The sequence below is a fragment of the Labeo rohita genome, chromosome 14 (assembly GCF_022985175.1).
Source record: "Labeo rohita strain BAU-BD-2019 chromosome 14, IGBB_LRoh.1.0, whole genome shotgun sequence".
NCBI classification, from domain to species: domain Eukaryota; kingdom Metazoa; phylum Chordata; class Actinopteri; order Cypriniformes; family Cyprinidae; genus Labeo; species Labeo rohita.
The window spans coordinates 22,101,360-22,127,466 of NC_066882.1; the positions used below are offsets into that span (position 1 = coordinate 22,101,360).

Sequence of the window (26,107 nt, forward strand, 5' to 3'; positions counted from 1 at the left end):
AAACTGGCCTGGGCATGTCTTACCCCACACTTACCCACACATCCAGGTTAATTTCTCTAATGACCCCGCTGCCATTGTACAGGTCCAAGCTCAGCTGGTCCAAACTGAGTCTTTCCTCCAAGAAGTGGCCCAGGTAGTGTTGCAGGAGGTACCGACAGGCCCGTTTCTTTATTGAGCCCGACCAGGGGAAGAGCCACCGAGACATAGGGCCAGAGCAGACGGGGAGAGGGAGCAGAGAGGCGGCGGAACAAGAGACCAGTCCTGCATAACAGACTTAAACCCCCTTGGTAGTGTGTGAAAATGAAAACACAATAAAACAAGCGTACTACGATGGACAAGCAGGGAAGAAACCGTCTAACTTCCTGTCCTTTGACACCAAAATCCCCCGGTTCTTCGTTTTTGGACGTCAGGTTGTCCAAAGCAGCGTTTAAAAAAGGACCTTTGTGTTGATACGGGTTACTCCGGTTTTACTTTTAATAATAATGTCACTGAAATATGCGACAGGTCCTCTGTGGTTCCTCTGGCCAACGGGTTGTTTATTGTTTTCATACTCTGACTGAACGAGTGTGCGTCATGACGTCAACGTAGCAGAAGATGCCGGAAGTTGGATGCGTCAAACCGCCATGTTGGGACGGTCAACTTGAACACTTCATCGACATATTACTCGATCTTGCTGTACCCAGTCTTTATTTTTTAATGTGTACAGCCTTATGTAATAAAGATTCGATTAAGTATCGTGTCAGCCATATAATACCACCACTGGTATATAGTAACAATTTAACACTACTACTACTTTTGTATTGGTTAATAGTCCTGTACCAGTCAAAAGTTTTTGAACAGTAAGATTTTTAATTCTTTTAAGCCTGCATTTATTTGATCCAAAGTAAAGACAGTAATATTTTTACTATTTAAATTTTTTTATTTTAATGTATTTTAAAATTTAATTTATTACTGTGATCAAAGCAAAATTTTCTGCAATATTACTTAAGTCTTCATTGTCACGATCCTTCAGAAATCATTCTAATATTTGCTGTTCAAGAAACATTTATTATTATTATCAATATTTAAAACAGTTAAGTACACCTTCATTTATCTGAAATGGAGTCGGTATATTTATTATTATTATTTAATATTTTTTAAGGAAAGAAATGATAGAAATTAATACTTTATTTAGCAAGGATGCTTTAAATTGATCAAAAGTGATGACAAAGACAAATGTAATATTACAAAAGATTTCTATTTCAGATAAATTCTATTCTTCTTAAGTTTATATTCATCAAAGAAACCTGAAAAAATTCTACTCAGCTGTTTTCAGCATAATAATAAATGTTTTTTGAGCAGCAATGATTTCTGAAGGATCGTGTGACTAGAGTAATTATGCTCAAATTTAGCTTTGAAATCATAGAAATAAATTACATTTTAAAAAATTTTAACATTTTACTGTTTTTGCTGCACTTATGTACAAATATATGCAGGGTTGGTGAGCATAAGAGACTTCTTTAAAAAAAAAACATTAAACTTTTGACTGGTAGTGTACATAAATTCAGTCACATGTGCCTGGAATTTTACCTGGTAAGGGCCAAATACCCATGATTTAGTGTGATATATTTAGCAATAATCAGAATTGTTACTGTAATACAGTGACAACTTGATAAGATATTGATTTCTTGATCCTGCCAAGAAAAGCCTGAATAAACAAACTTTATTGCTGTGAAAACATCACATTTAACACAACACCAACAAAAGCTCAGCACATACTTCAGACATCACAATTAAAACTGAAAAAGTGCTTTTAAAATTAATACAGAAACAGTGCTGTAATTTATTCAAGCATAAACATGAGGTATAACTCTTTTAAGAAAGAAAAAACTCAAATAAAATTCTATAATTAATATAAAACAAGTTTCTGTTTCATTTCAGTTTAACACATCATAATTAAATGCCTGCTAAACAACAAATAAAACTATGTACATACATATGCATTTCTGTTTGTTGTTTTCATTTTATGAAAGCAGCTTCTGGGATCTTTCCTTGAGCCTAAAGAAGACAAAATGACAAGTCTTAAGTCCCAAAGTCTCAAAATGGATGCAATTAGATTTTAAAAGCACATGGTCTCAAATTGTCTAACATAAACAAACAGTAATGATTTACAACATGTTCACAAATCACCTGATCTCAGAGGAAATTCAGATAAATTCTTCATCTTATCCAGCTTATAAACTAGTGGGGCTTTCAATGGTTGCTGCCGACATCTTTCATTTCTGATTATTTGTTGCGAGCAAACAGAACTGCTGAAATGAGTACATAGTGTACATACTACATTTCTATCAATTAGCCAAGCAGATTCATACCTTGAGTTCTGTGAAAATTTGAGCAGCTCGGTGAAAATCCCACGCGTTATCCTGCAGACATCTGACAGCAATACAAAAGTTACCAACAGGGTTGGGATAAAATTGACTAGAGGTGGACAGTATGACCAAAATCTTATATAAAAATAAGGGCAACTTTTAGTGCCGTCAAACGATTAATCGTGATTAATCGCATCCAAAAAAAAAGTTTTTGTTTACATTATATATATATGTGTGTGTACTGCGTATATTATTATATTATACACATGTATGTATATATTTAAGAAAAATATGTTATGTTTATATATTAAAAATACTTATTTATATCATTTATATGAATATAAATATTTCCATGTAAATATTTTCAAAATATACACTACCGTTCAAAAGTTTGGGGTCAGTACATTTTTATTGTTTCTTTCTTTTTTTTTTTAAGAAATTAATACTTTTATTCACCAAGGATGTATTAAGTTAATAATTAAAAGTTTATTAAAAGTTAATAATAAATAATTTATATTGTTATAAAATATTTATATTTTGAATAAACACTGTACTTTTTAAACTTGTTATTCATGAAAGAATCCTGAAAAAAAAAAAAATCACAGGTTCCAAAAAATATTTGGCAGCACAACTGTTGATATTATCCAACATTAATCATTCTAATAATAAATCTGCATATTAGAATGATTTCTGAAGGATCATGTGACACTTAAAACTGGAGTAACAGCTGATAAAAATTCAGCTTTTCATCACAGGAATAAATTCTATTTTAAAGTATGTTAAAATAAAAAACATTATTTTATATTGTAAAAACATATTGCAATATTACTGTTTTTTTTCTATATTTTTAATCAAATAAATGCAGCCTTGATGAGCATAAGAGACTTCTTTAAAGACTATTACAAGTCTTACTGACCCCAAACTTTTGAACGGTAGTGTATACTGTACATGCATTGTGTATTTATATATGCATAATAAATACACACAGTATACACATATATAAACAAAAACTTTTATTTTGGATGCGATTAATCATTTGACAGCATTAGCTTTACATCAAAAGTAACAACATATAGTCATTTTCAATGGAAATTCAATGAAAAATGTTTTATATTCTGAATAATTTCAAAATAAACATATTTAAAATGAAAAGTACCTAATTTTTGTGCAAGTGGTCTTGCTAATACTACACTCTACTGCAGCCATGTTGGACGATTTAGAAGTTGGAGAAAATGAGAAAAACTGCATTTTGAAAGTTCAAAGTTGTGCACACCATGAAAGTCCACTATACGGAGAACATTACTGAAATGTTTTCCGCAAAAAACATAATTTCTTTACAACTGAAGAAAGAAAAACATGAACATCTTGGATGCTAAGTGGGTGAGTACATTATCTGTAAATTTTTGTTTTGTAAGTGAAATTCTCCTTTAAGAGTTGCAAGTATAAGGCCACGGTTTCTCCTGTCTACTCACTTTTGAGACCATTCCAGGTTCATTTCAGACTTCTTGGAGAAAGCGGAGAGCATTTCCTGCTGGGTTGCACTGAGGTTGGGCAGCACTGGGCTAATCGAGGGGGCTGGTGCTGCAAACGCACAGCGTATCTCCTCGCTGGTGGCGTTCCTCACAAAGAGCTCGTCGTTCACGATACACAGACTGAAGAAAGCGACAAACACCAATAAACATGAATCCATCAACTTTGTGTTACGCAGAGGTTATTTTGACCAAGTAACTAAGGATGATTTATCTGTCAGCTGAAACTCTGGGAAATTCAGCGTGTCCGTGGGGGAAAGCCAGTAAACTAAGATAACCATATTAAGTAATAAACTGACAGCAAAAGCCAAAGAAAACAGAAACAGCCCAAAGCAGAAAGTGTTTTTATTTCGCTGCTGGCTTTTCCTACCCAGAATTCTGAGCTGGAACTGTGATGAAGACTCTAGAGAACGCCCTGACACGGTGTCTCAATTTGTCATCAGCTGAAGAGAGGAAAACAAACACTGAGTTGAATACAGAGCGCTATTTGATCAACTGTTATGCTGACACGTGTAACCGCGTTCAGGCATGACTCACCTTCTTTGAACACTCCACTCACTGTGAACGCTAATAAAGTCCTCTGTGGAAAAGACAGGAAAACAACGAGATGTCAAAAAAATGTATATTGCAAAACAAGAGCTCCAGTGATAGCAGTGTTAAAATCATTGAGGAACTAACGGAGTATGTGTTGACATCAACAGTGACTGAATTCATGTCATGCTGGGTCTTCGGGAGGTCATTGAGGAAGGCGACTACAGTCAAGCGGGAGCGTTTTAGCAAGTGGAACCGTGTGGCTGTAAAGAAGAAGATGACTACATGACAGATACTGATCTTTATTTTTTGCTTGCTTTTCATGTGAGAAACATACAGGGATCTTTGACGTTCTTGATGTTGCGGCTGTGTTCCTGATAATCTTTCAACCTGCACCTGCAAAATTATAGGAAAAAGAAATGAGACCGAAAATTAACTTGTATATGATATACAATTTTGAACAGTTACAAACAAAACTTAGTTTTTTTTTTTTTACATGTAAATTTATTTCTCTGCCCACCAAGAAAAAAATCACATTTCATAAAAAATAAATAAATTATAAAAATTTAATTATTAAAATTATATTTATTTATATATTTTAATTATATTTTAATACATAATTATGTAACACAGTAAAAACAAATAAAGCCTACTTTAAGGACCAGTAAGGCTCTCTCCCTTTTTCTCACTTTGGCTTTTTTTTTGGTCAAAAAATGTTTTATTATACTAAATAATAATGAGTGTATACATGTATAATGAGTATATGCATATACACTCACACACACAATTTGTTTTATTTTACACAAAACGTTTATTTTACATAAAATATTTATTTCAGTTAACACTTATATACACACACACAAACACACACACACACATTTTTGCTAATTTATATATATATATATATATATATATATATATATTAAAGTCTATTTTAATGGAATTAAGGCTTTTTAATGATTAAAAGTTTGGGTTTTAGTTGAAATTATGATAAATAATAATGAGTAATATATTATTTGAGTATTATTAACATACTGTTTTTGGTTATATGTGTGTTAAATTAAATTATATGTGTTTATTTGTGTGTGTGTGTGTATGTATATATATATACATATATATATATATTCCTTTATTTATTATTTATTCATTCATTTCAGTTAAAGTGTTTTTCATTTGCAAGTAATGCATATTTTTTATGGGTTTAATTTAACTTTGGGTTTTAGTTGACTTTATATTTATATATTTCTTATATCTCATTCTCATTACTGTAATACAGAAAAAAAGTTTTATTATTTTAAAAAAATATATGCTGAAAAACAATGGCATACTAAGATTATTTAAAATCACTGTATGCCATTATAACAATAAAAATATAATAAAAATGCCATTATTAAAAATAATTATAAGTTATATATTATTGGAGTACTATATATTATTTGAGTGTAAAAATAAATCACATGTCTGTGTATATACATACACAAACACATATAATTAATTTTTATTGTATCTTAAGTTTTTTTTTGGCATTTTTTTTTTATTGACAGGACAGTGGAGGTACGACAGGAAGTGGGTATGAGAGAGAGAGGGGGGTGGGATCGGGAAAAGTCCACAAGGTGGAATTCAATCTCGGGACACCCGAAGCACAACTGCGCCATATGTCTATTGATATTGTATACTGACTGTTGTCTACTGACTATATATGACTATTTCATCTGAAGTTTTAGCATTTCCCCAAATTCATATTCACTCCTCCAAAAAGAAAATAAATGTATTTTATTATTATTAATATTATATAAAATTATTTTTTTTTGGAGAAAACATGACCCTGTTAGGTTGTAAGATTCACCCAAATAATAGCTTATTAAAGACAGCGGAATGCTGTCAAGCTCAGATGAGTGGTGTTTTACCTGGAGGGATGGTTTATGGATGGCAAGCTGAGAGAGAAGCAGGCACCATCATGATACGCCTCCAGCAGTGGCTGTCTGTCCCCAGAGTCATACACACAGTAATAACTGCCACAAAACAAACACACATCACTGCTGACAAAGGCATGCTTTGCGGAATACTAAAGACGATCCTACAGGAAAACTATTCCACACATGCACTTACTGTTGCAGAAAACGCTGAATGAGACCCTGGATTTCATCTGATACAAAGCGGCTGCCCTGAATTAGTTACACAGACACATCCAGTCAAAAACATCACATTAACATTCTTCAGGTCGATACAACACCGCAGACTCTTAGGTTACCTTGCAAGGAGGGATGTTTGTGCGTGTTTCCACTTCAAAGCAGATTGGAGGTGGCAGCACATGACCGTCCTACAGAAATAACACACACATCTGATTCACTCCTGCAACTGCTAGCATTCACATTTTGATGATAGACTATAAATACAAAGACTGTTTCTCTAAAATAACATGCACTGCTTAATTATGCACATTAACAAGTACATAAGATGAATTCTAGTTTCTTGCTGGTTATAAATTCCTGTAATGTCCAATGATACTTCAGCAATGTGTTCTTTTGGCAGCCAGCCTAGAATCAGGTTTCCTGTCCCTGACCAATTAATGATTGACTGACTTTATTTCTGACAAACACTATACCTGTACCGTACATTGAGTCCTGTTAGTTCAAAACATACAAACAAATAAAAAAAAAAACACTCACCAGTCTCAGAAGCCTGGGAAATCGCTCCCGAATAGCACTGTCACAAGACAAGAAAAACAAGAGGAAAACAGTAATGCACCTGATCGTTACAGCAGGGACACACACCACAATCACTGGTGCACTCCCGAGCCATTTCTCCTGAATTTTATTTGTTTATTGTGTATGCAAACAACAAATGATTTCTAAAGCGTTATAAACCAGGTTCAGCACAGAATAAATAGCTTTAATCCTAATTGCAACACTCTCTCTGTGTGGACTTGTTCAGTTTTTAGATTTTAATCCCAAATTTCCCATTGCTGTTACTCACCTACACTATCATCACAAGAAAAAACAATCTTTCACCTAGAAATGGCTTATAGGAACATTCTCTGAATATTAAACTAGAAAAGGATAAAGTATTTTTACCTCAACAGACACAGACAAGCTCTCAAATAACTTTAATGAAAGCCATTTAAGATCAGTAAAATAAATTATTTGTGTTGGAGCTGTGGCTTCATAATACATTTATGAATGCATATGAGTGTATTCAAGCATAACTGATGACTGCAGATTCAATATGTTATCAAATAAATCTTTATCCGAGAGAAGAGTTTGAAATCCCCAAATCACCACCCTTATAAACATTTACCATAAATGTACTACAGTAGCACCAACTGTAAACCATGTTTTTTTGACAGAACTGTGGTATATTTACATTGAATACTAAATTATTACCACAGACGTGTATTAAATTAGGGAAGTAAGGGAACGTAATGTTGATTATAAAATTATGACAGTTTCTTTTGTGTGTGTGTGTGTTTGTGTGAGTGTGCCATTTTTACCAATGTTCAGACTATTGTTTTTTAAACAAATATAGTTTTATAGAAATCTTAACCATAATCATAGTTACATTTAACCATGTTAGTAAGGAGGCATACATGGTTTTTCCTGTGGCCACACAGTCAGAATACTTTACCCCTATAAAAACCAGGTATTAACTTTTTATAGACATTATTGTTGTTAATATCAGTTCATTTTACGGCTGAATATGCAACTTTGATTTCTCATTTTATAGGCCTCCCACCCCCTTGGCCCTCCTCAAATTTTCAGTTTGATAATTGGCCCTCAAATGAAGCTTAATAGCCTCGAGATAAAGTCTGGGCGTTGATGCCCTAATAACCATTAAAAAGTATCTTGTAGAGAAACAGCCAATGAACACACTACCATACAAAAGTTATTGAACAGTAAGATTTAATGTTTTTTAAAGAAGTCTCTTTTACTCAGTAAGCCTGCATTTATTTTATTTAAAGAGAAGCAAAAACAGTAACATTTTAAAATATTTTACTATTTAAAATAAATGTTTTCTATTTGAAAATATTTTAAAATGTAATTTATTTGCAATTTCAAATCTGAATTTTAGCATCATTACTCCAGTCACATGATCTTTCAGAAATCATTCCAATATTCTGATTTGCTGCTCAAAAAACATTTATTATTGTTGAAAACAGTCAAGCAGACTTGTTTTCTTTGATAAATAGAAAGTTCAGAAGAACAGCATTTATCTGAAATAGGAATCTTTTGTTACATTATTAATGTCTTTATCATCACTTCTGATCTATTTAAAGCATCCATGCTAAATAAATGTATTAATGTCTGTAATATCTTCCCCTCCCCAAAAATGTTATATATTGTTTATTATATTAGTTATATAAACAGTAAAAGTACTATTTACCTTAACTAACAACATTAATGCTTTTGCTGTATTTTGGATCAAATGCAGTCTTGGTGAGCAGAAGAGACTTCTTTAAAAAACATCACAAATCTTACTGTTCAAAACTTTTGACTGGTAGTGTGCATACGCTGATACGGTGCTGTACGTATTTAAGACATCCTGCTGTTGCACAAATAGCATATATAATTACCTGTAGCAGATCTATACGGGTGAAGGGTTTCAGATAAACTCTAAAAGTGTGCTATGAACTGCTATAGTGAATGCAAACCAGCCATTTAAATGTTAAGCAGCAAGCTCACTGGCTACATACGCAACATGAACCAATCAACTTGTGCTTAGTAGTTTAGCGCTGTGAATATCACCAATTTGTGTTAAGGACCCATCAACCTGCACCAGCTAGAGTTTCATGACAGAGGTTTACATTTATGAGAGAGAAAGTAATACAATGAAGCTGATCCCAGCAGCTCCAAAACAGTGTTGTCTCTCTGACTTCCCACACAGACTTAAACAAACCATCATTTCTCATTTTTTTTATTTTCAATTTTTCCCCCTTTTAGTAGGATACATTTATTCCTGTTTTCAGGAGCTTTTCCCAACTCCCAATCTCCAGCATGAAAATTTGTCCCCAAGCCATTTTAATACAATAACTTGGAGGTTTGGAACAGCCATCTTCCTTCCATCAACTTCCTTCTTCATTGTCACCACTGCAGGCTCTTTGTAGCAGTCTCTCTGCAGACAGAGAGTGGGATCTTTCCAGTCATTGGCTATCCAGCCTTCCACACGGGCCAAAAACAGCAGTCTGACTGGAGCAGGAATACAGCGACGGGAAAAAGATGAATATGAGCAAAAACATTTACTACATTTTGCAAGCAATAAATGTGGACTGATTTCCCTTGAAATGAAATGCCACCAAAACTATTTCCTGTGGATGTCTTGATATTGAAGAAAAAAAGTGATGTTTTTAATTAAACTTAACTATCTTGAAAAACAGCCTACATATTTTTTTATTATTATTTATTCGGTTCTCTGTTATGAAGGCTGGGATCAACTTCATGCATAACCAATGCTGCTTTATGGAGGAAAGAAGAGTGATGGTTTGGAAAGCCCCAGAATCAAGACAGGATGCAGCTGCTGCTGTGATTTGGAGAGAAGGAAGAAAGAAAATCCAACCGAAAAGAAAGAAATTCTGGACATGTCAGTCTGTCACACACTTGTACATGTGAATGCACTTATAACAAATGAACAGAGACAGAAACACTGTAATTTATTCAGACAACTCATAATTTGTTCTAAACTACAGTAACTAAATGATGACAGATACTCTGAAGTGGATGAAAAAACTTAACTGAAGTATGAATGTGTGTTCATGTGCTAACATCTGCAGTGGCAGGTTTTGATGATTACTTTTGATGATGTTCCAGGTATATTAAGTACTATAAGACTATTTGGGCCTGAATGGGACTGTATGAGTCCACACATCTGTAGTATGAGACTTTATGGAGTAAAAGACTCTAGTGGGCTCTTCTGTGACAGGGTAAAACATCATGGATGCCATTTAGATAAATTGAAAACAACCCATCTTCTTTTAGGCCAGTGGTTCTCAAACTTTTCGACTTCATGGCCCTCTACTGCTCACAACGGTATTTAAAAGCTCCATTATAAGTATTTTTTAAATATTTTTTTTTACTCACAAATCCTACCCAATGAAATATTTTAGAACTTAGAAAAAAAAAAAAATTCACTATAAAAACTTTTTCAGGCCTATAAATCACTTTTAAAATTAGGCTGCTTCATATATTCAGGGTTTTCAATACCATCTTTAAATGGATAGTTCATCCAAAAATGAAAATTCTGTCATTCTCGTGTCATTCCAAACCCGTAAGACCGGTTACGGGTTTGAAACATTATGACAGTGAGTAAGAAGAACTACAATGATTTACTTTAGTTACTTTACCAACAGGTCTGTGATCATTTCTACACAGAACCGTGATTGTTTTTAGTATACCTTCCAGCTATACCAACCTTGACCTTTACCCTTGCAGTGTTGCTGGCACTGACCTGATGTATGTGGTCTGATCTTTGAAGTCATCACACAGAGGGTTCCTGTCCAACCACAGCTCCACCAGATTGAACCCCTTCACCTTATCCAGCTCTCGCTCTGACTTCAGCTGTAGACCAAGAACGACAAGACAATATGGCAACACAACAGATACTAAGAGGAAATTCTGTGGAGCTTGTAGTCATGTAAATAGAAACTGAAGAATTGGGCTAATATTGTGCGACGATAGTGATAACAGGTGATAACAGCAGCAGCCTGAGCGTCTCTCACCTCATTATGAGACAGGTTCAGTGACTGCACATTAGGGGCTGCGTTTACAAGTTCTGCAATGTCATCCAGCTTACACAGTTTGTTGTTACTCAGATTCAAACACAACAGCTAAGAAGGATCAAAGAAAGAGACAGAGAGAAATGTTACTTTAAACTCTTCATTATTTGTTTACAAAAAAAAAAAAAAATAAATAAAACGTTACATTAAAATAAAAATATAGCAATATAGAAATATATATAGACATATAGGACACAAGTCACTTCATCATTTATGGGACTTTTTTTTGTCACTTTTGCTTTCATATATGGATTGTCAATATTTTGTCAATAGTCTCCATTTGCATATTAAGAACTGTTAATTGATTTTAGAATTTTCTGAATTTTGGAATTCAGTTTTGGAATGAATCATGAGTGTTCCAACAAGAATACACTACCAGTCAAAAGTTTTTGAACAGTAAGATTTTTTTATTATTATTATTATTATTATTTTTTTTTTTAATATGTGTCTTCTGCACTCCAATCATGCATTTATTTGATCCAAAGTACAGCAAAAACAGTACAAAAAATAAGATTTAAAAGAACTTTTGAAAGATTTCTAAAGGATCTTCAAATATTCTGATTTGCTCAAAAGCATTTATTATTATAGTGTTGAAAACAGCCGAGTTTATTTTTTTCATGATGATGAATAGAATGTTAAGAAAAACAGCATTTATCTAAAATAGAAATCTTGCTACAAAATAATGTTACAAAAGCTACAAAATGCTGATCTTTATATTCAAAGACTCCTGAAAAAAAATTTACTCAGCAGTTTTAAATATTGAAGTTTCTTGAACAGCAAATCAGCATATCAGGATCATAAAGACTGGAGTGTTCAATTAAAAAAACTGTTATTTTAAATAGTAAAAATATTTAAAAATTGTTCTGTTTTGCTGTACTTTGGATTAAATAAATGCAGGCTTGGTGAGCAGAAGAGACTTCTTAAACATTAAAAAACTTTTGACTGGCAGTATACATTTTAAAAAAAAAAAAAACAAAATTTTTAAACACTTAAACTTAGACAATATCATATTTCTAAACATCATAATCCATCAGAAACCTGATAAGGTAATTACTGATGCCATATTCTCTGCCAAATCTTTTGAAAGTCAGTTTGTCTTGTTTACAGAATCACATGTGACTCTATAGCTGATTAACAACTATATTATTTCATCTACTATTAGGAATGTGTTAATAAGATAAATTGCAAAAGTGTTTCGTGGAATCAGTGTCTGGTGGCCTACCCACAGCTGTTTACCCTAGAAATAAAACTGCATAGTTTAATATTTCCACCAGCTGGATGTTTTGATTTCCTATTTTTGTCCAGACACTGTGGCTGAACTTTGTTGGATTAGATGAAGTTTCTATATTTATTCTTCACGGTCATGAAGCAATGAGCCGGCCTTTGACACACTTCTCAAATGACCAAAGTAAACCATCATGGATCTTAAAGCTAATATGTCACAAAGCTACTATTATTCAGCTTAATGCCTAAATGCCAAGATAATGCAGTCCTACATCTTGGAAAATCCTAATATTACCCAATTTGACCCAGTAATTATGTTATATTTCAAGACTTCCTCACCTTACAAATGGTTGTCAAAAGTAAAAATACTACGAAATGCACATCATATTTATTGAAAAAGTGTGACATGCTCGAGTAAACCAGACACTATTTTTGGAATCAGCACCCAAAATTTGTAAGAAACAACTGGTGGACTTCATTCAGCTGAGGGTAGATTCATTATTACTTATGTTTAGGTTAATAATTTGCAAAAAAGCAAAGCAAAGCTTTAAGTCTTACCTCTGGGATATTCTCCTGTATGATTTTGATCACAGCCTGCATGCAGTTTTTTTGATTTAAGATCATCTCAATATTATGGGAAACCAAGTCTGATGGAAAAGAGTCAAATGCATAAGAAAAAACAATTTTGAAAAGCTCCCAGTTGGATTTCTGACAGGTAACTGCAGTCATTTTGACTTGGTAAATCTATTATCTACTGGCATTTTGTAGTGTCAGGGTTTTGTTTATTTAAACAGTGTAGTTTTACCTGAATCACTGCGGATGCTGTTCAGGTCGAGAGATTTCTGGGAAGCGTCAAAGCGTTTGGACATGCAATGCTTCACAAAAAAGAACAGTAACAGTTAAATGCAACAGCTGCCATCTGTAGACCACAAGTGTTACTGCAACAGCTGTAGGTCAAACCTTTAAAGGCTCCAGATCTTGTGGCTTCAGCTCACTTTGCAGGAAAGGGAGACTCGAACAACAGTTCATAAGCACGACCACCTGGAGAACAAGAATTTTATATATCATATTTTTGTAGTCATATTTTAGTCATCTGAATTGACTAAATATCATAAGATTTTAGCCAACTAAATGTACGGTAGATTTAGTTTGCTAAAATCGAATGGGTTTAGTTTCATTTATTAACTCGTTGTATAGGTTTGATATTAAGGTTTTATTATGATAGACGCAGATTTAACTGCTGTGACACACAACATGCCTTCATATTAAAATGAAATGAAACCCCTTCTCATCAAGAAACAAGAACATGCTCTTTTCAATGAAATACCAATGGTTATATAGGCTAATTATGCATTTTTTTCAACATCATGTTTACCACATTTTTAATTTTCAAGCAGACATATTTATTTATAGAAGTAAATTTAGATTAATCTTTATTAGGGCTACTAAAGTGATTCAGTCAAGAGCAGTGAGTGATTTTCAGTCTTTCTTTTGTTGCTTGATTAACATCAATGCCACAGACTAAATTACAATGCAATGTACTGATACACATCTGATATTCTCCCAACTGTTTACGTTCACCTAAGACGTAACCAAACGTATTTACGTAAATACTCACATATGCATAATTTTGTGTGACTCCACACCTCTCTCAATAATATCAACATAATTTGTGTATTTATCCGCTCATGAGACGCATTGTATTGACTTCTCTTTGCAACATCAAATTTATTCATATGTCTGCTCTTCTGAATGAATCTTGCCCCAAATCGCTCCTCCCTAACATTTTCATCTCATTTTTATTCGTTGACAAAAATGTCAATAGATTTTAGTCATAGTTTTTGTCATTAAAAAAGGGTTTGTTATAATCTTGCTTTCGTTGCTGAAAAAAATGTTGTTGATGAACATTATTATGAAAATTATTTGTTAACGAAATTAACACTGAATGAGAACAAGATGGATGTTTTACAATAGATGAAACAGCAACGTACCCTGTTCCCTTCACTGTCCGTGATTCTGCGTGTGAGTTTGCACAGAGCGCTGGCAGCAGCAGCATCCTCCACATAGAAATGAACTTTATGTCCCTCTGTGGAGTACTAGACAAAAACAAGAGACACAGATGTGACACATAAGTTGAAAATAATGTACCGGTATTTCAGTGATTTAACAATTCAGTGACAAGTTAGTTAAAAGGTTAACTCATGTCTTTGTGAATTTGTATTTATATAGCACACCAAAAGTAAAAGAATAATACTTTTCATTTTGAAAAAAAAAAAGAAAGAAAGAATCCATTTTCTTTGTTAAACGTGCTTTGTCATTAAGAAATGGCAGAAAGTAATAATAGTCCTAAGAACAGACTTCATTTTGTGCAACAAAATAAATAAATACAAGAGATTCCCCTTAAAATTTAAGTATGCCATATTAAAAAAAGAGACACGATCACTTACGTGTAATGGAATAAATGCAATGGGGCAGAGATTCTGTAGTGATGTTAGGAGCCATTTCTTATCATACTTTTTTCCATGTGGGATCTGTGAAATAAAAGTAAATATATCAGAGGCAATAAACGTAAAAAAAAATACATTTTCATGTATTTTTCACGCCATTTTTATTCAAATGCAAAAAAAATCATACAAATGTCTGCTGTAGAAGGATAGTTCACCCAAAAAAAAAAAAAAATTATCTACTCACCCTCTTGTTGTTTCAAACCTGCATAAGTTTTTTTCTTCTGTTAAACACAAAAGAAGATATTTTGAAGAATGTTGGCAATCAAACAGACAGTAGCCACTTAATTATATTAAACAGCTGATTAAACGTCACAATAATCCATATGACTACAGTCAAACATTTAAGATCTTGTGAAGTGAAAAGCTGTGTGTTTGTAACCAAAAAAAAAAAAAATCATTAGGGTGTTTTAACTGTAAACTGCACATTTGGCCAATATATGGGTAGAAGACGCTAGCTCTTTATGGCTTTCTCCAATGAAAAAGTCGTCTCATCCGAATCAGGAGAGAAATATGCTCAGATGAGTAACTGTTAAAACAGTGTAAAACCTTTCTGAATTAATATGTTATTATATTCTAAGCAAATATAATTACATTTTATGGATTATGATACGTATTGTAGCTGGAAGCAACCGTTAAAATACCTTAATGATGGATTTGTTACAAAAAACAGCTTTTCACTTCACAGGTTAATTGATGGACTGGAGTGGTGTGGTGTATTATGCGGTTTTTATCAGCTGTTTGGACTCTCATTTGACAGTGCCCATTCACTGCAGAGGATCCATTACTAAGTAAGTGAGGCAAAATTTCTCCAAATCTGCTCTGATAAAGCAGCAAACTAGTCTACATCTTCAATGGCCTGAGGGCGAGCAGATTTTCCGCAAACTGTCATTTTTGGGTGAACTATTCCCTTAAGAAAATAAAATTGAACTCTTACTGTAATTTTAAACCAATCTTTCCCTCCTGCATCTTCTGCTCCATATCTGTGTGCATTTCCCCCTTTGATCTTTTCTATTCGCATCTCTCCTCTCCGAGCGGAGCGTCCATACGGAATACTGCAGGAAAAGCACAACATGGCTTGGAATTAAATGAAACATTCCTTACATGGATACATAGAAAAATAATTTGCAAAAACACTTACAATCTCTGTTGGGACGTCCCATACTGACTACCCATCACAGACACATCAACACTGCCGTCCTGACACCTGATGCGGGGTCCCGGTCCGAGCTGCCCTGAGGCTGCGCCTCGATGCTGAAAGCGAACTGAATCATTGTGTAGACTAGCCTTGATGGACCTCCAACCTTGACGGACCCCCAACCAGTGGCCATCATGATCTAAAACACAAACACACAACTCATACAAACACAACTCACAGGCTTTCCATAAATAGCAGCATGCCAGCATATATTTCATAAGATGTATCAGTTCAGTGTTCAATATACAAAACATGCAAATTAAATAAAATATATAAATAAATAAAGACACACCTCTGGCTCAGGCTGACAAAACAGGTTTTTGATAACAAAAATAAAACATTTCTTGAATGTAGCACACCACCTACTATATTTATAAGTCAATTAATTTTGTTTAATAATGAAATTATAAATATAACATGTTAAGTTACAATCAATATTTGCCATCTTAATATTTAAATAAGTAGTAATGCACAACATTAACAGTGAAGGTCATGTTTGCAAAGGCAACATTTCATTTGTTTATCATACATTGCTTTTTTGTGGACATACATGGACAAAAATGGTCTTAAATTGAACTTAAATTGTCCAAATACTTATATTTTTGGGTATATATGTCTATATATTAAGTTCAGATAGCAGCAAGGAGCAGTTTTACCTGTGAAAGAGCTTTCAGTGCTCCACACCTCTCTCACCACAGCAGAGCCACTCGGATCTGAGGGAAGTGGAGGAAAAAATTCAAGCATCAGAGATTGTTGTTGTTCATGTACTGTGTGCAGTAACAGCGTCAATCATAATAACTACAAAATTACTTCGTTTTTCTTTTGTTAATGAAAAGAAAATTATTTAAAGGAACTTTTAGGGAACATGCTAAGTGTTTAATATAAATAGCAGAATGTGATTAAATGCTTTCAGAATCACATTGTCATAGTTCAGTTCTTGAATCTTGCTGAACTATACTACCGATAATGCATTGAAAATCCATTAATTTGCTAAAAAACTACAATTCCCAAAATGCAATGATATTCAGGTTTCTCCACGCCAAAAATTAAATTGAATTCTTACTTCTAATTTAACACTACGAATTCAAATAAGGATTAATTATATTTAGCAGTGTGTATAAAATATTTTTAAACGTATGGTAGACTATTACCGCCTTGGCAGATAATTATGTAGGTCCAAAATAATTTTTTCAGAATAGTTAAAAACTTTTTTTTTTTTTTACATTTTTCCTCTAGCTTGCTTCCTAATCTCGTTGTATATTACGTTTGTACAGTACATTGCATATTACAAATACCGCTGGCTCCATGACGAATTGCTTTTGTTCCTCTTTTGTAAGTAGCTTTGCATAAAACGTTTGCTAAATGCATTATGTAAATGTAAATGATAATAACAACAACATTAAAATATTACATAAAGATTGTTTTTCTCATCTTTGGCGCAAAGTGGTGTAAAATAACAATACTACATGACCAGAAAAACATGTTCCTACATGCAACTTTAAAATGTGTTCTAACAGTTCAATTGGCACATTCATCCTGTTTAAAACATTTAGGTTTAATTTTATCCATGCAGTTCATCAGTAACGTTATTTGCATGAAACTATCATAGACATCACTCACCATCATCATATGCTTCAATTTTTGCACCGAATAACCAACGGACTTGCTAAAGGTTTGTTAGTAATATTAAAACCACTCGACGATATAATGAAAATGCAAAGAAGACGAGCAGCTGACCACGATCAAACGTGTCAATCAGTCTGCCATAATCAATACCATGTGGTGTGCAACTTCTGTTCAGCTCTGTTTCGCGAGAGAGTAAACCATATCTGTTCATAACCATATAATTCATGATAACTACCAAAGTACCTGAAGAACTGGAGCAAACCCGTGTTATGACAGACAGGTTGGGGTACAATTCCCGGTATCGAGTCATCTTTTACCAACTCAGCAGTTTTGGAAGATTGAGCGCGACGCGTTCAGCTGCTCCACGTGCAAATGTGCTTAATCTTCAACAGGAACGTGCGTTGTAACAGGCAGGAGCAAATAGACATAAGTTCGCGTGGATCCACAAGCAAGCAACGTAGTTGCATCTTTTAACCAATCTATAAATTAGACATCTTAAAATATATAACATGCATAATTTGTTTAGTTGGGTTAATAAAGGGTTTGCACGTTTTGGTCTGTTACCCGGATGCTCGGCCATATTGGCGATGCTCGGATTAAAGGACAGCATTGATTGTATGGTTAATGTACTACTGAATACGTTGTTCTGCTAATTTATGCTGCTTAAACCACGGAAAAAACGTGTGGAAGCTGATAAATCATGTAGAGAAGGACTTAGTAACAGAAAAGAGCACAGTTTGACAAACTAAATAAGCGGTAAAGATACACATATTAAGATATTAGCCTAATATTTCACCTACCCGACTGGAAATTATAAGAACAAACATGAATGTTGTCAAGATTCTTGACCTGTAAATCCTGGTTCAGGTTAGCAAACCACAAACGGCTTTTGTTCTCAGACAGTACTCCAAATGTTTTCCCAGTCCGACCGATTAGTATAGCCCAAAACATGACAATAATTGACCAATTTCAACAGCAATAATCAGCAAAATTTGCAAGTTCAAGTTCAGTTCTATGGCAATGTTTACGTACAGTGCCACCAATATGGCCGACTGACGATGTGTCGTGAAAACACTATAAACTAACCATCTTTGTAGGCATTGACGTTTAAAAAATGGTCCATTTTCTAAGTACATTTTTAGGTGTTGTGGCTAATTGCTTGGACGTTGCTGTGGTTGCTAATATGTCTTTGAGTGTTATTAGCACGTGGTATGGTGGTTGCTGAAATATCCAAGTCCAAAGAGCCTGCTTTAAAGTGTAAATGCTACTTTGGTCACTAGATAGGGATTGGTGTGCAAAATAAATCTAAGTAGTGTTCTCAGTTTTCTGCTAATTAAAAATCATAAGTTCAGTTGCTTGTTAAATTCTCATCTCTCTTCAACAAGCTGCACAATTTAAGGTATTATGCATGATCGTAGCAAAATATAAGAAATATAATGATGCTCATTAAAGGGAAGGATATTTTGAAGAATGTCGGTAACCAAATACCATAGAAATCAATGACTAACGTCAACTGTTTGGATAATAACATTTTTTCGAAATATCTTCTTTTGTGTTAAACAAAAAAAAAGAAACTCATGCAGGTTTGGAACAACTTGAGGGTGTATAAATGATGACTTAATTAAAATTTTTGGTTGAACTGCTCCTTTAAGATGACCGTTAGCTGGGAAACAAACAGAAAGATACACAAGGAACACCTTTAGCATATCAAACATTTAATAGACCAGCTTTTAATTGTAAAAAACAGTAACAAATTCCACAAGAACCATAGTAATGCAAGTGCTCTATTAATACTGTTAAAGCTTTATAGACCTGTAAAGATGTACAATGCCCAATAGATGGTTGTCTATTGAGAGATCCAACAAGAAATCATCTGTACATGTAAGTATATATATAAGGCCACTCTCAGCTTTGCTCCCCTGCTTGCTTGATGGCTTCCCCCAGCAGAGTGATGAGAGACGTCAGGCCGATGAGGTACCCATCCTCCCTGTTTCCCTCCACCCATGGGATATCGTGCCTCAGATGAACATCCTCTGGGGTGGGGATGGTCTTTCCAAAATCTATCATCCATATGTTTGCTTTGCTGTTGGAGTCGTGGACGAAAAGTAAAGAGCTGCCTATGATCTGTGAGAATTGAGATGATGTTTGTTCAGAGGCAGAGCGGAAACAACATTCCCATAAAATGTGTCCTGAGATTAAAAAGATAGTTCACCCAAAAATGAAAATTCTGTCATTGATTACTCACCCTTATGTTGTTGCAAACCTGTACAACCTTTGTTCATCTTCAGAACACAAATTAAAATATTTTTGAAGAAATCCAAAAGCTTTCTGGCCCTGCATAGACAGCAACGCAACTGACAAGACCCAAAAAAGTAGTAAGGACATCATGGTTCAACCATAATTTTATAAAGCTACGAGAATACTTTTTGGTGTGCATGAAAACAAAAATAACGACTTTATTCAACAATTTTTTCTCTTCTGTGTCAGCCTTTGACAAGAGTAAAATGACTGTTTTAATGATTTCCTTACTACCTTTTTGGGTCTCGAATGTAGTAGTTGCATTGCTGTCTATGCAGGATTAAAAAACTCTCGGATTTCATTAAAAATCATTAAAAATCTGTTCCAAAGATGAATGAAGGTCTTAAGGGTTTGGAATGACATGAGGGTGAGCAATTAATGACAGAATTTTATCCCTTTAAAACAGAGCTGTACAGTTTTAAATTTTATGTTTGAGGTAAATGTGCATAATTTATATTGTAAAACGTAAAGTCTCTCAGCTCAAAATGGCAATCCACTTCTGATTTTAAGGCTTTAAACTGAACATACTGTAATGTAGTATAGAAGAAAACTGAAACCAAATTAAAGTTTTGTACTAACTTCATGTCTGTTGAAAAAGTTAGACTCCTTGAGTGCTTCGTTCAGTGCCTGTAATCGGGATTCATAGGCCTCCTGAGATACACAAAATGACAAATGGAGGATATAGTGATATATTGCAATTATATTGTCAAGCAGGCATATTTTGTGTAGAATAATGAAGTCATATGAGCATACTGAAATATACTGATTAAAGTTAACATGAATCCGTATTCACAACCCAGTTTACTTCATGTCATGTGAAATTTAAGTAGAGTAAAACAAGATATGCAAACATGGGATATGTGGGTTTAATTTTATCTAGGAACCCACTGAATAGCCAGTTGTTTTATTTATTTTGGTAATAAGAGGGTCAGAAAGGAAAATTGCTTCAGAGATGAAGCTGTTTCTGAAAGTTGACATAAATATTTATATCTGTGTGACTGTTTGAGAATAAAATAAATAGTAAACTACACGTATGAAATGGTGTGCACTTACTAGAATGTGAACCTGCCTCCTGGTGAAGGTTAACAGTGTTTCTGTAACTTGAGCCTCTGTGCGTGTCTTGTAAAAGTCTCGTAATACTTTACCGTTCTCCATCTGGGAAAAAATGGTGAGAAACATAAATGGTCATCCATTTCTCTTGGTCTCTTGTAAATCCTTCAAGACCTGTTCACACCAAGAATGATTACTATGAAATATAGTTTTAAAAATCATTCTAAAATAAAAATAAAAAATTCAGAGCCCACACCACAACTGATATTGTTGGAATGATATTGTTGGAATCCCTTTAAAGCTGTAGACAACAGAACTGCAGTACATTCATGGTTATAATGTATAGTTATTGTTATTTCATACCACTATGCCTTCAATACGGAAGCCCAGTGACGAGGTGGAACTGCTGTCATCCCTCCACTGCAGGTAACGCAGCTTGGTTACACCTTTCTGCACATGTTCTTCTGCAGTGGGAGCTGTCGGATCTACTTTCACCATCTTTTGATACATATCAGAGCGTACGCTGGTCTTGCTCCTGGCCTTAATGATCTCCTCCTCTTGGTAAGTCCTGCAAGAAATGCCATAGGTTCAGATGATACTGCATTATTGTTCAAATATTAGGTCAATGTAGTGTAGCAAACTAAAATGGTATTTGGACACAGTGGTTGATCAGAACTAGTGATGTGCTGAAATGAATTATTACAGAAACACTGAAACCAAAAATCAAGTTTTCATTTAGCCGAAAAGCAGAGAAAATTAAGTTAAATTTGGAAAATGGGTAATTGAACTCAGTATGTTGTGTTCTTAGGTAATACATTAAACCAGTTGGTGTCCAAACTGCTGACATGTTGACCTATTGTAGATTATACATGTTGCACATGCACTGATATTAAGTCTTGCAGGCAAATGTATCACTATTTTATAAAACATACCCACAAATTCCATTTTTTGAAAGTATTGTCTCTCACTTTAAGGTAAACATTGTGGCTTAAAGGGATAGTTTACCCAAAAATGAAAATTGCCCCATGATTTACTCACCCTCAAGCCATTCTAGGTATATATGACTTTCTTTCTGCCAAAAATCATTAGGAAATTAAGTAAAGATCATGTTCCATGAAGATATTTTGTAAATTTCCTACTGTAAATATATCAAAACTTAATTTTTGATTAGTAATATGCATTGTTATGAACTTCATTTGGACAACTTTAAAGGCAATTTTCTCAATATTTAGATTTTTTTTTGCACCCTCAGATTCCAGATATTCAAATAGTTGTATCTCGGCTGAATATTTTCCTATCATGGCAAACCATACATCAATGGAAAGCTTATTTACTCAGCTTTCAGATGCTGTATTTATCTCAGTTTTGAAAAATTGACCCTTATGACTGGTTTTGTGGTCCAGGGTCACAAATAAAGTCAGAGTTATATTAAAAATGTCCAAGCTTTATAATGGCTGTGAATGGGTGTTGAGATTTTGAAGTCCAGGTAAGTACATCCATCCATCAGAAAAAGTGTTCCTCTAGGCTCCGGGGGGTTATAAAGGCCTTCTGAAGCAAATCGATAAGTTTGTGTAAGAAAAATATCCATATGTAAAACTTTATAAACCGTAATCTCTAACTTTTGCTAACTGTCGTGCACGTGTTCACAAGAAAGTGGCGTTCCAGCGAATGACGTAGGATGTAGGCGTAGCGCAAGCTCTGGTGAGAACATGCTAGTTTTGTGTTCATCTGTATATCCAGGATACTTCCACATAGCAAAGTTGCGTTCGTCACTTCTTACCGGAGCTTACGCTATACCAACGTCCTACGTACAACAGTTAGCAGAAGCTACAGCAGGGGTCACCAAACTTGTTCCTGGAGGGCCGGTGTCCTGCAGAGTTTACCTCCAACTTTTCTCAACACACCTGTCTGGAAGTTTCAAGTATACCTAGTAAGACCTTGATTAGCTGGTTTAGGTGTGTTTGATTAGGGTTGGAGCTAAACTCTGCAGGGACACCGGCCCTCCAGGACCGGATCTGATGACCGCTGAGCTAGAGATTACGGTTTATAAAGTTTTAAATATGGATTTTTTTTGGTGCACAAACACGTCGATTCTCTTCAGACGGCCTTTATTAAACATCTGGAGCTGTGTGGAGTACTTTTTATGATGGATGATTGCACTTTATTGGGCTTCAAAATCTCAACACCCATTCACTGCCATTATAAATCTTCTAAGAGCCAGGATATTTTTAATATAACTCTGACTGTATTTGTCTGAAAGAAGAAAGTCATATACACCTAGGATGGCTTAAGAGTGAGTAAATCATGGGGTAATTTTTATTTTTGGGTGAACTATACATTTAAAGGAACGATTATTGTCACAACTAAAAATATAAAATAAAAAATGAATCAGTATTAGAGGAAAGCTGTTGGGTTCCTACCGAACACCCATTTTGCAGTCCATGATGACAGGGTTTTTGAGCCCACTAAGCAGGTCCTCTAGACGAATGTATTGCTCGCTGTCCTGACTGATGTGCCCGAAATAATGAGGCACGAACTGACAGAGCGCATCAGACATGAGGGCCTGCAGACAGATGGCCTCCACCTCACAAAACCTCTTCAGGACCTCACCACCCTCACTCAGCCTCACGTTACCTAGACAGAACATACAAAACTCATTTTCAGTCCTCAAAATACTGCTGATGGACACGGCGGATACAAAAGTAAATGTTCAAACCTATTGTAATTCTAAAAAATGATATGGCCAGGGTCAAAATGGGGTCAAAAGTGCATTTGAGCTGCGTACCTTGGTGACCCGCTAGCTGGATCCATGAGCTTTGTGTACGTTTGGACCACTGCATCATGGTCAAAAACGTTCTCCAAGATCGACACTGGGAAAGAAATGGGAGTCATTTAGCGACAGTTTTTTGGGTTTCATTTTCCAAAATTGTTCATAAAATAGCACCATTTTTTTTAGCCTTGATGGTTACAGTTATACCCTACCCATTGTGAAAATGGTTTAGTCCCACAGACTTGCTCACTACTTGTCCTTTATGGGGTATATTGCATGTTTATTCAGTGTGTTATTTGAAGATGAGCTGAATTTGTTTTGGGAGTATTGCAAATGTGACAGTACCATGCTACTCTATCCCTATCTTGGTCTACAGCACTATGCAAATAGCGTATTCAAATACACAATGTTATGGGTACACTTTCAGAATCATGCAAATGGTCTGATACATTTCAGTGCACCGAAAAAATAGAGAACGTTTCTGTGAGTCTACAGGTCAGACTGAACCTGACACCAACCTGAGAGATTCTGCAGAATCTAGATAAACTGCTTTCTAAGCCTTCCCAGAATGCAACTTACCTTCTTCATGGTCTGCCTGCGGGCAACAGTGTCCTCGTTTTCACTGAAAACCTCATCGCTTTCTGCTGAAGAGTTGTTAAAGGAAGAAGAGGACGAAGCTGAGGAGTGAAAGAGAACCCGAGAGAGAACAGGGTGTGGGACTAATTCTTCCGCACCATCTTTCTCTATACTTCCCTCCATGTTATGTTCTCCATCCCGTGATGACCCAACCGTTTGTGTGTTTCTCTGTCTCGAACCCCAACTCTTCTTCCTGTGCAATCGTTTGTTGCTGAAATCCCCCTCGTTGCTCTCATCGATACTCTCCAAACTTGCTCCCAGCCTTTCCCTCATCCCTTCCTTTAGTCTTTCCCTCAGTTCAATCTTGCTTCTCCACAGGCTTTTCCTGGTTGCTGCATTCAGCACCACTTTTGAACCCTCTTCAACAAGATTTTCACCTGCCATCACTCTTTTTTTTCACTTTCTGCTCTTCTATGTCTTTGTCCTTGGATGTTTCTCCAGCAGGTATTGGTAGGGGATCCATAAAAACACCTTCTGGAGGTTCTGGTTTCATATCCTCTGCTTCCTCATAAGCATTTGTCTCCATTTCTGTTGGATCTTCTAGCTTGGATGAAAGGACGGCGTGAGCAGAAGCCAGTTTAGGTCTGGTTCTGAAGCCAGTTTTTTTAATATGGCTACTTTGATTGATCGAGGATGGTGAGAAATCAAAAATTCTTTCTTCGATGACATCTCTGATGCTCTCCCCATCACTTCCATTGCTCTTCTGTTCTGATAATGTGCTCATTCCTTCTGGAGGAGAATCCAAGTTTTTCATGAAGCCGCTCAGAAAATAATTTTTATCAGAAATGGACGAAACTCTGGTTTTCTTATTATGAGCTCTAGAAGAAGAGAGTCTGAGGAGATAAACAAAATCATTAGTTGATAAATCATACTTACAGAAGATATATAAATAGACAGTTGACATCATAATACAATATTCGATATCTTAATAATTAAGTATTGTTATTTAAAGAGACGCATCATGTGGGGGATTTCCTGGAAATATATAAAGCCACAGTGTAAAAAACATTGCCGTTACTGGTGGTTTCCTATAGAAATAGATAAAAATAAGCATTATCTCGTCCAGGAAGTAGCCCACATATGCTAAGTGGTACAAAGTTCAAAACAATTACTTGTAGGGGGAAAAATCACCAACTCCCACGTACCCGAGTCGCCAATCTCTCATTACTCCTGTGTGTTAAGCTGAACCCACCAGCAGTTCAGCGCCAAAGACTCAACGCCAGTTTAAAGTCTTGCTGTCAACGTTTTCCAGCAGTGCTTTGCATAATGTGACATCATGGTTTCCACAACATAGTTGACAATGAGCTCTTTCGGAGGCTGGCCCACACTCTCTAGTGTCGAGAATTACAACGCGTCATTTATGTGTTTCCATTTGGTAGATGATTTCAGCTGTGATGATTTTGTTTTATCAGCATGCAAAATTTTCCAGGAATTGAACCCAGCGACTTTGGTATTGCTATACTATTTACAGTAAACAGATTCAGATAATAATAATAAAAAAAAAAAAAACTTGTGGATATACATCTTGCCCCAAATTGTTATTTAATTTTGAGTCTTATTAAATTCTCTCTACTATTATACATTTTTTATAAAATGAGTATAGAAACACACAAAGTGCATGAAAACT

At 34.9% G+C, this 26,107-nt stretch overlaps 3 protein-coding genes across 5 annotated transcripts in view; all 3 read right to left on the reverse strand.

Moving 5' to 3' along the window:
* atg2a (autophagy related 2A) overlaps window positions 1-574 on the reverse strand; it is a 33,114-nt gene extending 32,540 nt beyond the window's left edge. The window contains exon 1 of one of the 2 annotated variants that reach the window (XM_051127412.1): window positions 35-574. In XM_051127412.1, the coding sequence (XP_050983369.1) occupies window positions 35-205 (171 nt within the window). In that variant the 5' untranslated portion in view covers window positions 206-574. The remainder of the gene's footprint in view (window positions 1-34) is intronic. The other variant, XM_051127413.1, reaches the window with a different exon arrangement.
* A 1,119-nt stretch (window positions 575-1,693) lies between these two features.
* Window positions 1,694-18,304, reverse strand: nxf1a (nuclear RNA export factor 1a). 2 transcript variants are annotated; one of them, XM_051127421.1, is made up of 22 exons: window positions 17,970-18,304; window positions 16,757-16,813; window positions 16,044-16,239; window positions 15,840-15,957; window positions 14,846-14,929; window positions 14,390-14,494; window positions 13,359-13,439; window positions 13,204-13,273; window positions 12,957-13,045; window positions 11,118-11,225; window positions 10,847-10,956; window positions 7,078-7,114; window positions 6,660-6,728; window positions 6,518-6,573; window positions 6,316-6,420; window positions 4,746-4,804; window positions 4,556-4,671; window positions 4,415-4,457; window positions 4,248-4,320; window positions 3,821-4,000; window positions 2,352-2,412; window positions 1,694-2,037 (listed from the first exon to the last, which is right to left on the reverse strand). In XM_051127421.1, the coding sequence occupies exons 1-22, from the start codon at window positions 18,034-18,036 to the stop codon at window positions 1,999-2,001; spliced, it is 1,923 nt and encodes a 640-aa protein (XP_050983378.1). In that variant the 5' UTR covers window positions 18,037-18,304; the 3' UTR covers window positions 1,694-1,998. The 2 variants fall into 2 exon arrangements, with proteins under 2 accessions (XP_050983378.1, XP_050983379.1); XM_051127422.1 differs by lacking the exon at window positions 17,970-18,304 and adding an exon at window positions 17,721-17,856.
* Window positions 18,305-19,433: 1,129 nt separating this feature from the next.
* Window positions 19,434-25,987, reverse strand: si:ch73-22a13.3 (inositol-trisphosphate 3-kinase B). Its single transcript, XM_051127427.1, has 8 exons — window positions 25,626-25,987; window positions 24,424-25,313; window positions 23,860-23,944; window positions 23,495-23,708; window positions 21,438-21,642; window positions 21,078-21,179; window positions 20,604-20,675; window positions 19,434-19,850 (listed from the first exon to the last, which is right to left on the reverse strand). The coding sequence occupies exons 2-8, from the start codon at window positions 24,862-24,864 to the stop codon at window positions 19,632-19,634; spliced, it is 1,338 nt and encodes a 445-aa protein (XP_050983384.1). The 5' UTR covers window positions 24,865-25,313; window positions 25,626-25,987; the 3' UTR covers window positions 19,434-19,631.
* Window positions 25,988-26,107: the final 120 nt, after the last annotated feature.